At 45.2% G+C, this 13,696-nt stretch overlaps 1 protein-coding gene across 1 annotated transcript in view; it reads left to right on the top strand.

Annotated features, from left to right (window-relative positions):
- Positions 1-13,696, top strand: part of LOC134464470 (deleted in malignant brain tumors 1 protein-like) — a 295,644-nt gene that overhangs the window by 251,184 nt on the left and 30,764 nt on the right. The window contains 2 exon segments of the mRNA XM_063217911.1: positions 1,812-1,835; positions 7,159-7,457. Coding sequence (XP_063073981.1) covers positions 1,812-1,835; positions 7,159-7,457 — 323 coding nt within the window.

Genomic DNA, 13,696 nt, shown 5'->3' with positions numbered 1-13,696 from the left:
CCTTATTGCTCCTTTCCTTAACAGAGTATTTATCTCCTCTTGTAAGGCCAGCTGCCGCTCTGGGTCTGGCTGATGAGAAACAAGAACACCCTTGAACATGGGTGGGCGGCGTCTGAACTGTAGCCGGTAACCAAACTTTATTGTTGAAACAACCCAAGAACTGGGAGAACACGTTTCCCACACCTCCAATTGGGCGTGGGAGAAAACATGCGGCAGAGTCACTTGAATGTCAGGGAGAAGGCTGCGGGGCGGCAGAAGGGGTGGCACGAGGTCTGTGGCCATCACGCTGCCGAGGCCTATAAGGCCTAGCAGGGTTCCCAGGATGGCGGCTTGCAAAGGGGGGGGCATGTGCCATCTGCCTTTGTCCATGCCCCTGCATGTTTTGTCCATGCCCCTGCATGTTGGGGGGACTTCTTGAGAAGGGCACACTGGGGCCACCTGCATAGCCCTTATCAGGCCGATGCCATTTGGGTGGAGGGGGCCTTGGCAACAGCTGCTCCCATTCCTTCTTTGACTCCCTAGACTCCTTGGCTCGGCGGAGCATGTCAGCGGCTCCAGGTCCAAAGGTAACGCCAGGGGTAAGAGGTAGCTTCATGAGCCTGCTCCTCTCCTGTTCGGGCAGCTTCGATTGAGCTAGCCACAGGTGCCTCCTTGCCATCCACAGTGAAGCAATGGATCTCCCACTAGAGTGTGCTGCACCTTTCGCGAGGTGCACAAGGATTTCAGAGACCTTTTTCAATTCCTCCACTAGTTCCTGAGCAGGGGCGGCTGAGAGGTCTCCAATAAGCTCCATCTGGTACAACGTGAGTATAGATGTTGTGTTCATAAGGTGAGCCCCAAAGGACGCATTGTAGAATGACTTTTTCAGCCATTTATCAGTGGTGCGACACTGTTTGTTCGGGCATGTAGGGTCCTTCCCCACAAGAGCCGTGGGAGGGAGGACGAGAGCAGCAATAGAGTCATCCATCGCGGGATAGCCGCCAAAACCAACCTTATCCGCCCCATGGATGTTGGCAAACTGTGCCCACTGTCGCAGAGTAGGGGTAGCCGCCTCTGGGTGCTCCCACACAGTCGTCATTTCCTTGACAAAGTCCGGGAGGGCAGGGAGGGTGCTTGGCTTGTTTGCAGCCTCCCTCCTTCGATCAAACCGAGACGGCTGGGCGACAGGTATTGCAGGCATCTCCACATCGAGACGTTTAGCAGCCCTAGACATGAGTGCGATGAATTCCTCACCAGAGAAGGCGCCGGGTGTTTCGTTTGAAGTAGATAGGAGGGAAGAGCCATGGTCTGAGCTCAGATCAGAATGAGGGGGATATGTTAAGTCATCCATGTATCCAACATCAAGGGTATTGGATGCATGCACTGATAGCAGCTCCAGCCTATCATCCGCACCCTGTGGAGACAGCTTCTGCGGTGACTCCCTTGCAGGCTGCACTGAAGGGGCCGCCTGGCTCTCGGTGCCTGACGGGGTAGCCTGGTGCTCGGGCCCTAATGAGGCTGCCTGGTGCCCAGGTCTCAGTGGCGCTGTCTGGCGCTCAGCCAGTTGCTGCATCATCCACTGTTGGCCAGATGCCAAGGACGACAATTCCTTCACCAGAGACTCCATTGTATTTGCTAGAACATCATAGGTCTCGTGTTTCCGCTTTCGGCTTCTCTTGCCTGTAGCAGGTGGATCAGGCTGTTTGTCCGTAGCCGGTCGCTGAGGAGAGGGTTGAGTAGCTGGTATTGAACCCGACTCCGTGGACGCCTGGGAGGATGGTGTATTATCTCCCGTAGCCTTATGCACCCTACTCTGTAGAGTACGTACTGAGAAGGGGAGACAGCTCGGACATCCGGTAGGGTCTGCCCTTGAAGCTAGTGCGTGCTCAGGGCCCAGACATGTCACACACAGTGTATGACCATCCTCCACTGGCATTCTACTGTTGCAATTAGTACAGCTGTGGAATCCAGGCATTTTTTTAAATTTATTTTTAATTATTATTATTATTATTTCTTCCTTAGTTAGTTATTATTATTATTTCAGTCACACCTTGACTTTAGGCATGAACCTGATAGCACTGTTACTGCCTGGTACCAGATATGGTTCCAGCAGAGGTGCAAGAGATGGGTACTAAGGGTCTCACACTCCAGTAGCAGCACTAATCACCCTCGGTACCGACTCTGGTACCAGCGTTGATCTCTCACCGGTACCGAGAATGAGATTGTTGGTACCGAGAGTTGCGCAGCACGAGATCACGTCAGATGAGGCAGCTGGAGTATAACATGCACGCAAGCAACTCCTTCGATAGAGGCAGAGTGGCGGCAGTTTGTCACACAGGATAATTATTCCACTGCGTAACCACGAGCCCAGCGAGTAACTTCCTCGACAGAGGAAGAGTCGCGGCCGTCCTGCAGGAGAGATCCCACAATAGAATCACAGTGAGCTACTGAACGGCGCCGAAAGGTGCCCGTAGCAACATTAGAGATATAGCTAGAGAGATGTCTCTGTAATCTCTTTCCTCCCTAGAGCAAACCACAACAACAGATTACTTACCTCAAGTTGAATTTCAGGTGGATATGCGCCTCGGGGATTCCACGAGAGTAGCTTCACATGCGAAAGCGCAAGCTACAGGGAGAAGCCACCGTTAATCTATAAGCGGCGATAGCACACTTTTAATAAGGTGGGGATAATAGCCTGATAACGATAGCCTGGAGAGGGGCAACAGTAGTCACCAGCTCTCGGACAGCTAACTGCCAGTAGGCACCTCGTTACCAGTATCAATTCGTACCTTATCAGATCGCGTGAGGGATTAAAGAGGACGAAGTATGCCGCGCTGAGACTTATATACTGTGTACAGTAGCGCGGCACACTCACGTGATGAAGTTTTGATATAATGTACCTCAGAACTCGCGCATGCGCGGATTATATTCCAGCCCCCTGGGCTAGCCGTCTGGCAGCCTTTCTTGAGTGAAACAGAACCCCCTTTTCATGTATGAAAAGTGCAATTTTTCCAGTCATAATGAATACTTAGAATTTGATGGTGGTGTTAAGTATTCATGAAAAAGGTAACATTAGGGAATGGGCAGCATGAATTCTGGAAATAAACAACTAAAAATCTCACAAAGTGTCCCTTTAATATTGGGGCATTAAATATGTTTTGAAGAGCTTCCAAGATCCCAAACTTAGAGGTAGGCTACTACTTAGGCCTAAAACAATAAAAAAAGAAAATGTTGTCTGTTAACCTGCATATTTCTGGGATTTCGATTTAGGGTGGTCTGATAATTCATCTACAACTTCCAAAATCCCAGAATCGAACCAGTAATATGGTTGCTACATGGTAATAACAAGGTTATAATGGTAATAACAAGAAAAGTCAAAATGTTATCTTATAATAATATTGCTACTTATATTGCCGTTTTGATTCTTAATATACAATTATGAACTGGTTACACTGAATGAAATGGCCCTTACACTGCATGTCACTGAATGACATCTCTTACACTGAAGGACGACCAAATACTTTTCACCTGATTTTCACCTTTTTACAAGCACAGTTAGCCACCAACATAAAACAATGACTTTGACCCACAATGTTTACTATGACTATTTATATCCCCGAAACGCGGAACGTCGGGGATGTAATGGTTTTGCGTGCGCCGCGTCCGCCGCCGCGTCCGCCGCCGCGTAAGGTCTTTCGTGTTAACGCGATAACTTTTGAACGGATGTTTGGATTTGTCCCAGATTTTTGGGGTGTATGCTCTAGGGCAGGTTCATGAACTGATTCGAGTTTGGAGGTCAACACTTTCAAGATGGCTGAATTCAAGATGGCCGAATTTTTGTTTGGTCCATAATTTCTGACCGGGTGGATGGATTTGTCCCAGATTTGGTGTGTGAATGCTCTAGGGTAGGTTCATGAACTGATTCGAGTTTGGAGGTCAACACTTTCAAGATGGCCGAATTTTTGTTTGGTCCATAACTTCTGACCGGGTGGATGGATTTGTCCCAGATTTGGTGTGTGAATGCTCTAGGGTAGGTTCATGAACTGCTTCGAGTTGGGAGGTCAACACTTTCAAGATGGCTGAATTCAAGATGGCCGATTTTTTGTTTGGTCCATAACTTCTGACCGGGTGGATGGATTTGTCCCAGATTTGGTGTGTGAATGCTCTAGGGTAGGTTCATGAACTGCTTCGAGTTGGGAAGTCAACACTTTCAAGATGGCTGAATTCAAGATGGCCGATTTTTTGTTTGGTCCATAACTTCTGACCGGGTGGATGGATTTGTCCCAGATTTGGTGTGTGAATGCTCTAGGGTAGGTTCATGAACTGATTCGAGTTTGGAGGTCAACACTTTCAAGATGGCTGAATTCAAGATGGCCGAATTATTGTTTGGCCCATAACTACTGACCGGGTGGATGGATTTGTCCCAGATTTTGTGTGTGAATGCTCTAGGGTAGGTTCATGAACTGATTCGAGTTTGGAAGACAACACTTTCAAAATGGCGGAATTTTCATTTGGCCCATAACTTCTGACTGGGAGGATTGATTTGCCCGGTAACACCTTATTTTAATGGTTCACCATTTCAGTGAATCTACCATATTAGGTACAGTGTAATAACCAATGTAACAATATTTAATACCATGTAATACTAGTGTAATACCAGTGTAACAATATGCAATATCAGGTACAGTGTAATAACGAGTGTAACAGTATGCAATACCATGTAATATAGTGTAATACCAGTGTAACAATATGCAATACCATGTAATACCACTTACGCACAAACACATGATGTAAGTTTAAAAAATTGCGGTGTTACACTGGTATTACATTGTATTAAACATTGTTACACTGGTTATTACACTGTACCTAATGTGGTATATCCACTGAACCATTAAAACAGTATTACCATTTGCCCCATTTTTGCTTAATTTTCACAATAGTCGTTTGGTTTTAAGCCTATGCACGTCATGTCACGTCTGTATGTATCATATACGTTTACAAAATGGTAGACGGGAGTGGTAGGAATGATGGGGGACTGGAAGCGTCGCGTTTCGGGGATATACCTTAAGCAGTCGAAGGCGACTGCACAGGCAGTCTAGTTAGAAAATATGCTTGTTTGGATGAATATCTGAGTATGAAAGTATTTTTTTGACATTTCACTGAATGACATCTGTTTTTGTGGACGCTGTTACCACAAGATAAAAATACAGAATTTTCAACTATTGAAGAACAAGACTCTCCCTTTGCATCATCACTCAAGGGGTCCCCAAGGGTCCTTTTGATGATGTCACATATTGTTGAGTGACTATCACTTTTTATTATGATTTAAAAGCACCATGTTGATCTTATTACACTGAATGACATCTAAGGAATTGAAAATCCGGACAAAAGTCCACAGATGATTTGAATATCAAAACAAAATGGTAATGAAACGTGCTTTCAATACAATAACAAGAACACTTCTAGAATTATGCCCAGAGAGTGAAAAAATAATTTTGTTTGTCATTTTGCATAATTATTCAAGGATGTATTGGTGATTTTTATGTTTGGACCATTACACTGAATGACATTTTTGCACTTTATGAGATTATTTCACACATACATTGGCAATTATTTTTCTTTAAATGTTACTTAAATGAGAAACCAGACAATGTTGTTTATCAGCATAATATTCCAAATTAATTTATTTACTTTTTTGATAGTTAAATGAGTGCAGAACAAAAAAAATCACGTCTCGTCTTTGACCCCTATGTCTTAAAGGGCAATTCCGGCCAGTTTGGATTCATATCCCATCTTGGGTGGACCCAGGGAAAAGGATGAAAGGGGAAACCGCGAGAAATTTTCATGCGTGCTGCGCAAAGTTGTTCAATTGCGCTGTTTTCGTTTAAACCCTGGCCCGTCGGGCAGGTATTTGACCTGTTTTAAAGCTCCTAGCGTGCATTAAAACCCATTTGAACGCTTTGGCCGTGGTGTGTGGGTCCATACAAGTCGATCTAGTGGTTCACAGTTCCATTAGGTAGCACAGATACGATACAACAGGAGTTTTCAAAAAGTGGCGCACCTACCTCTCTCAGCTTCCGCCTTCCAACTACGTCTGCAAAATGGTTCGCCAAAGTGATACTTCATAGTAATCCATTTTATTTTTGTCCACCAAAGACGAGCCACAAGAAACATATTCACACGCTTCCATGTCCTGTGTTGTTATTGTCTCGCAGATTCACTTCTCTGTCACTGAACGCAGTTTAGTGACGTCACGGTGTCACATGACTCCTGGAAGGAACGCACATTCGCTCATCCAGTTATTATACAGAAGCGAGAGAGAGAGGCGCTGTCGTAATATACTGTTTGATATTTTGAGATGGATCCTCCGTTGGGGTGGTTCAATTGAAGAGTTTGGTGGCCATGGTTATCTTTTTCGAACCAGAATATTTGTTACAGATAAAGAATTATTCCTTCCAGGAGTCATGTGACACCGTGACGTCACTAAACTGCGTTCAGTGACAGAGAAGTGAATCTGCGAAACAATAACAACACAGGACATGGAAGCGTGTGAATATGTTTCTTGTGGGTCGTCTTTGGTGGACAAAAATAAAATGGATTACTATGAAGTATCACTTTGGCGAACCATTTTGCGGACGTAGTTGGAAGGCGGAAGCTGAGAGAGGTAGGTGCGCCACTTTTGAAAACTCCTGTTGTATCGTATCTGTGCTACCTAATGGAACTGTGAACCACTAGATCGACTTGTATGGACCCACACACCACGGCCAAAGCGTTCAAATGGGTTTTAATGCACGCTAGGAGCTTTAAAACAGGTCAAATACCTGCCCGACGGGCCAGGGTTTAACCGAAAACAGCGCAATTGAACAACTTTGCGCAGCACGCATGAAAATTTCTCGCGGTTTCCCCTTTCATCCTTTTCCCTGGGTCCACCCAAGATGGGATATGAATCCAAACTGGCCGGAATTGCCCTTTAATCTGTTACTTAAGGCTTTCATTAATGTCATAGCAATGTTGCTATAATGTAGTTGAGTATTTTCAGCAATTAGTCAAGCCCATCTGCTGAAAGAGGCTACTTGTTCTACCTGTCAGACATTCAGAAGGATGAACATTGAATATCATGGAGAAAATAGCATAAAAATAACCGTCCTCTATTTTCAATGAAGGAATCAACTCTGTCAGGCTGGTTGGTGGCAGAAGCAGGTGCTCAGGTAGAGTGGAGATCTACCACAGTGGCCAGTGGGGCACTGTGTGTGATGACAACTGGGACATGCAGGATGCTGAGGTGGTCTGTAGACAGCTGGGATGTGGAAATGCTACATCCGCCCCAGGGGAAGCCCACTTTGGCAGGGGCAGTGGAAGTATCTGGTTGGATAATGTCGGCTGCTCAGGAGCTGAAAAATCCCTTGTACAGTGCTCCAGTAGTAGCATTGGAACAAATGATTGTAACCATGGTGAAGATGCTGGTGTAGTTTGCTCAGGTAAATCCCACATAACAATGGTCTTTCAATCTATTGCATATACTGAATGAAACTGTGATATGCTAGCCTAGAAATCTAGACGCCCCTAGCGACCGCAAATTGAATTTGCTCCCAGGGGCAGTCTAGCGGACCCCGGTCGTTTTGCGAGGCTGAAAGTTATCCGATGACAGGGCCAATCAAATCGCGAGGGGGGCCGGGCTACCTAGTAAACAGGAAACTTTAAGAAGAAGCATGGTGTCCGTCCGTGCTACGTACAGCACGAAAGTGTTTACTTAATTTAAAAAGCCTGGATGATAATACATTTCGTGGCTGACATGGATTGATGTAATAATACACCATGAACTTATCGGACACAAATAGATCTCAACACATTCCCATTTGATCATTCGATGTTTTAAACTAGCTCGGTAAGCTAAGTTGAGCATTTTACAGAACCAGATAGTCACACGCTATTATCAGACCCCTACTGTAGGTGTAGAATGAAATTGCTGCCCCAATTTTTAATAAGACACATGCCATTAAAAACGAGACATTTGGGAGTTTTGAAAGTCTTTGAGTAGCTTACTAAATAGATGGGATCGATAGTCTGGCTAGTGGGAGCGAGCTGACCGGGGAGCGTCCTGCGTTGGGAGCGACAATCAGGGAAAGTTATGGGTATACAGCTAGCTAGCTAACACCGACCATGCCATGTTGACAACAATCATAAATATAACCATTTAACAAGCCCCAAATTGCTCGACATTTCGCTGATTGATCAAAGAGGGCCATGTGGCTGAAAACGAGGCAGTTTTTAACTGTATAAGTGAAAACACGATTTATTAGGAAACTTGTTTGTGGCTGTGGTCATCACACGCTTTCATTGCTACGACAGCTGGAAGTTGCCGCTTGCCCGCTTCACCTACAAAGAGGCCCTCGCTAGTGGCTAGCTAACCTGTCGTCAATAACAGAGCTAGGTATCCAGCCTTGTATTATATGCCTGCCCCAAATTCTAATAAGATCCATGTCATTAAAAACGAGACATTTGGGAGCTTTGAAAGTCTGTAAGTCGCTTACTAAATAGATGGGAATGACACCTAGTCTACCGAGCTAGCGGCTAGCCATGTATTATGGGTATACAGCTAGCTAGCTAACACCGAACATGCCATGTTGACAACAATCATAAATATAACCATTTAACAAGCCCCACATTGCTCGACATTTCGCTGATTGATCAAGGAGGGACATGTGGTTGAAAACGATGCATTTTTGAACTGTATAAGTGAAAATACAATTTATTAGGAAACTTGTTTGTGGCTGTGGTCATCACACGAATTCACTGCTACGACGGCTCGAAGTTGCCGCTGCACCTACAAAGGGGCGTGTCGCGTGTACGTTGTGAAAGACAGCTGTGACGTTACACAGAAGTGTGTGGGGATTGGTTGTTCCATCATCCTATTGCGTGACGTTGAGTGCTGAAGCAACCGTTTATCCCGCCCACACTGCCGCCCAGCCCTCCTAGACCCTGGTACAGCTTTTTGCTGTACGGGTCTGGCTGCGCTAGGCTAGTGATTAGCAGGTTGATGCTGTTGGGGCAAAAAAGGATCATGATGTATATACTATATATGTAGTTCAGTTTGAAGGTGTTCAAGCCTTAGGCCAATGTTTATCAACCTTTTTTGAAGAAATGTCCCATTGACCTCATAAGCTTGCCAACTATTTTTAACACCATCAACAGTTTGCGGGGGTTCGCTAATCGCATGTTTGCACTTATTTGAGACTGGTCCCCATTAATTTTCGTCCGCCCACTACAGTCTACTACAGTGGTTCTTAACCTTTTTTTCTTAGCGCACCCCCTTACCTGTGCAGAAGACAGGCCGCGCACCCCCAATAGAAACTTCTACATGTGTATGCACTAAAAAAATGATGAATGAGTGATTCATTAAAATGTTTCTCACTTGAGATATGAATAAATACCTGAATGACTGGGAATAAATGGGATAAATGGGAACCAAAACTTGGACCAAAAACAACATTTGGACTTAATTTGGCCTAATTATAATGTTTGCAAGTATATAGTTTTGGGCACAACCTCTACACAAACAAAATTCCGCGCACCCCTGGAATCTCTGGCGCACCCCCAGGTTAAGAACCAATGGTCTACTACATGCTTCCGGAGCTCTATGGACGTCATCATAAGCTTGCCAATCTCTGCCCCACCCCAATCAAAAACATTGCCCCCTTCTGCAACTGAGTGCACCCCCTCCTTTCATTGACCATAGCACAGTACATTGCCTTCAATAACATTTTCCTGCTTCATAAATCTGTAATATTCATGTGTCATACAGACGTGTCTCCTGATGCCACAGCTTCAGCACCAACTCCTACACGTGAGTGATATTTTGTAACCCTCCAAAAACTGTGGATTGAGACTTGTTAATCAGGGCACACTTCAGGCCCTCTTGACCTGATCATACGTTTGACAATGCCCCCACCCCCCTTATCTCCTTCTCAGTGCCTCACGAGAGTTTTCAAACCCCCCTTGGGCCCTATAGCTCCTCTGTGGACAAACCGTACCTTAGGCATACAGTTTATACAGTATCTGTTCAAATTGTTTCCTGCTCAAGCTGACCATAGTGCAATACATTGCCTACACAGTTTCCTGCTTCATAAATCTGTAACATTCATGTGTCATACAGATGTTTCTTCGGATGCCACAGCTGTAGCACCGACTCCTACACGTAAGTGAAATGTATTAACCCTCCAAAAACTGTGGACTGAGACTTGTTAATCAGGTCACACTTTGAATTTTTATTAATAAATACGTTCAGCATCAACCAGCTTACCGTACATGCAACTTCTAAACACACGACAAACCCTTTTTTGACCATTGGGAATGTGATCATTGACTCCCAAGTCTTCAGTCCATTACCAGATGAATAAAACTGAGTTTGTTACAGCTGTCTGCCAAAATGACTTTCAAGGTGTGCATTTTTGTACTGATATCGCATGTCTGTGTACTTGCCCCTTCACACCATGCCAGCTGTAGAGGCAGACCCTTGTGACCACTACACTGCGCTGAATGACACCTGGAGGGCCACTACCAACCAGGACCAGTCAGCCCTCAAGTGTGACAGTGACGTCCAATGGCAGGGCTGGTACCGCATGTTCCATCAGGGCCGCAGTGTCCGCATGCCAGAAAGCTGTGTGCCTAAAAAACGCTGTGGTACTCATGGGCCCCTGTGGCTGAAAAGTCCACACCCCGATCTAGAGGACGGGATCGTGACCAGGGAGGTGTGTGGTAGCTGGGGTAGTTGTTGCAGCTACAACGCACCTTCTATTCGTGTGAAAATGTGTCCAGGAAACTATGCAGTTTATGAACTAGTCACTACAGGCTGCTATTTTGCATACTGTGCAGGTACACCTCTAATATTATCAAGTCTAGTAAAGCCTTTTTCCATGCCAATTTTAGTATCATCCACTTTCTGTGTTGTCTTGGTCATATCTAGTAACATCCATATGTCCTGCAGATATTACCCTGGCAACAACTCCTGCTCCAGTAACCCTATCTCCAAGCACTTCAGGTCAGTGATTCATCATTGTTTTAATAGCCAATTCTCCTAACGCCGCATACTAACTGACAGCAGTGTGACTGCCTGAGTCTAAAAAAGTTACTTCCATCATCTTATTTTCTGTTGGACTTTCCCAACTGAAGGCAACTGGAGGCAGGACAACAGGCTAGGTTGCTTGCTGTCCCAAGGGTCTATTGCAGTTTCTGTTTTTTTTTTTTTTTTTTTTTTCCCATTGGGAATCTCCAACTCCCATTGTCATTGTGACACAGCACTCCACAGCACACAAGTGAACACTGCACACTGCACACAACGAAATTGCATTTATGCCTCACCCGTGCAAGGGGGCAGCCCTCAGTGGCGCCCCATGGGGAGCAGTGCGGTGGGACGGTACCATGCTCAGGGTACCTCAGTCATGGAGGAGGATGGGGGAGAGCACTGGTTGATTACTCCCCACACCAACCTGGCGGGTCGGGAGTCGAACCGGCAACCTCTGGGATGCAAGTCTGACGCCCTAACCACTCACCCATGACTGAAGTCACGTCATCTTGACATTCATAGCTGATGGATTCAAGATTAGCGTAGAAAAAAACAAAGGTAGAATGTACAGATTATGTGTACATATTAACTATTAAACCCAATTCATACTGTACCTCAAGCTTGGTCAATTTCTGTTCATACATTCCAAGTGATATATTAACCCTGTAAAAACTGTGGACTGAGACTTATTAATCAGGTCACATCTTGAATTGTTTACTTTATTAATCAATAAGTTTAGCATCAATCAGCTTACCGTACGTGGAACGTATACTGTAGAACACACTACAAACACTTTTTGGACCATTGTGAATATGTTTATTGACTCCCAATTCTTCCATTTATTACCAGATAAATAAAACTGTGAGTGTGTCATAGCTGTGTGCCAAAGTGCGAACGAAGGTGTGCATGTTGTGCGTGCTATAGTCTTCATTTCTATGATATCCCATGTTTGTGAACTTGTACCTTCACACCATGAACCAGCTGCAGAGGCAGACCCATGTGACCACTACACTGCGCTGAATGACACCTGGAGGGCCACTACCAACCAGGACCAGTCAGCCCTCAAGTGTGACCGTGACGTCCAATGGCAGGGCTGGTACCGCATGTTCCATCAGGGTCGCAGTGTCCGCATGCCAGAAAGCTGTGTGACTGAAAGTCGTTGTGGTACTCATGGGCCCCTGTGGCTGAAAAGTCCACACCCCGATCTAGAGGACGGGATTGTGACGAGGGAGGTGTGTGGAAACTGGCGAAGTTGTTGCAGCTACGAGTCGCCGCCAATCCGTGTGAAAATGTGTCCAGGAAACTACGCAGTTTATGAACTAGTGGGACCTACAGTCTGTCATTATGCGTACTGTGCAGGTACATCTCTCCTCTTATTAGCGTGTTATTATTAACACCCATACGTCCTGCAGATATGACCCTGCTAACAACTCCTGCTCCAGTGGCCCCATCTCCAAGCACTGAAGGTCAGTGATGTTTCATTCAGCTTATTTCTAGTGGAATTTTCACATTGCATAAGTCACCTTTGAACACTGAACATTTGAATGCATTCAAATTAGGCATGATTTGCATTCAGTAGTGAAGACGTCTACTGCACTACAGACACCACTGCTAACCTGCTTCACTTCAGAATGGAACTTGTTAGCCTCACTCTCGTCAGACCTGTGTATGGAGTTCCGCACAGCTACGTTTTCATTGTGTGTGGGAGAGTGATTCAATTTCGAAAGGCATGGCATTTTGTCCATTCTTGCTACCCAGAAATTCCTTCAAATCTTTTCTATGTTCACATTTTAAAGAAAAAAACATTCTCATCTCATTGCAGGTAATTGACCCCACCCTCCAGCACCAGGACAAGATTGTAGACAATTAGACAGCTTGCCAACTTCCCAAAACAAAACAAAAACACAAAGAACATTGTCAATAAAACCACAGCTACAATTATTACAAGACCACAGCCGCGATGCTGGAGCAATTTGTTACAGAAAGCAAGACATATTGAGTTCCTCATTTATGCCCTGAGGTTCCACTGAATTTAGAGTATGAATCCAAAATGCCTTTCTACGAAGCCTCTCTTGTCTAATTGTCTGCAATCTTGTCCTGGTGTTGGGGGGTGAGGTCAATTACGTGCAATGACATGAGACCAATTTAGCCAAACCAAGTGGGATCACCTGTGAATGTCAAGTCTTGAAATGTGTATCTCTCTCTTGCTATCATTTGACTCTGAATAAGTTGTAGCAACACCGAAACGTTGGTCGGGTGTGTGCACAAAATAAAGTCTTGAAAACTAAGCTGCAGTGTGCTCCAGCTTCTCCTTTCCAGCTATGCCAGCGACTTACTGGAGCCTCAATGCCAGTGATTTCAAAAGCACTGGGACACTACACTGATCTGTGATAGGTCTGTTAGAGCATTGGGTCCAACCCCCTATGGGCGGGGTTGAAAGGGTGGGGAAAAAGGCTTGTAGTCTCAACAGAAATCCACCTCTCTTTCACTTCCTCCTACAATGATGCTAAATGACGATTTTAAAATCATTGTAGGAGGAAGTGTTGAGAGGTGAATACAGATTTCTCCTGTCTCAGGGGGAATTGAGAGAGTGTTGCATGACCATTCAAAAGTATGACTGGGTGTCTAGCAATGGAAAGCCTAATGCAAATGGGT

This window comes from Engraulis encrasicolus, chromosome 2, assembly GCF_034702125.1.
Source record: "Engraulis encrasicolus isolate BLACKSEA-1 chromosome 2, IST_EnEncr_1.0, whole genome shotgun sequence".
Taxonomy (NCBI): domain Eukaryota; kingdom Metazoa; phylum Chordata; class Actinopteri; order Clupeiformes; family Engraulidae; genus Engraulis; species Engraulis encrasicolus.
The sequence above is the reverse complement of the archived record's forward strand: the minus strand, read 5'-3'. Positions and strand labels throughout refer to the sequence as shown.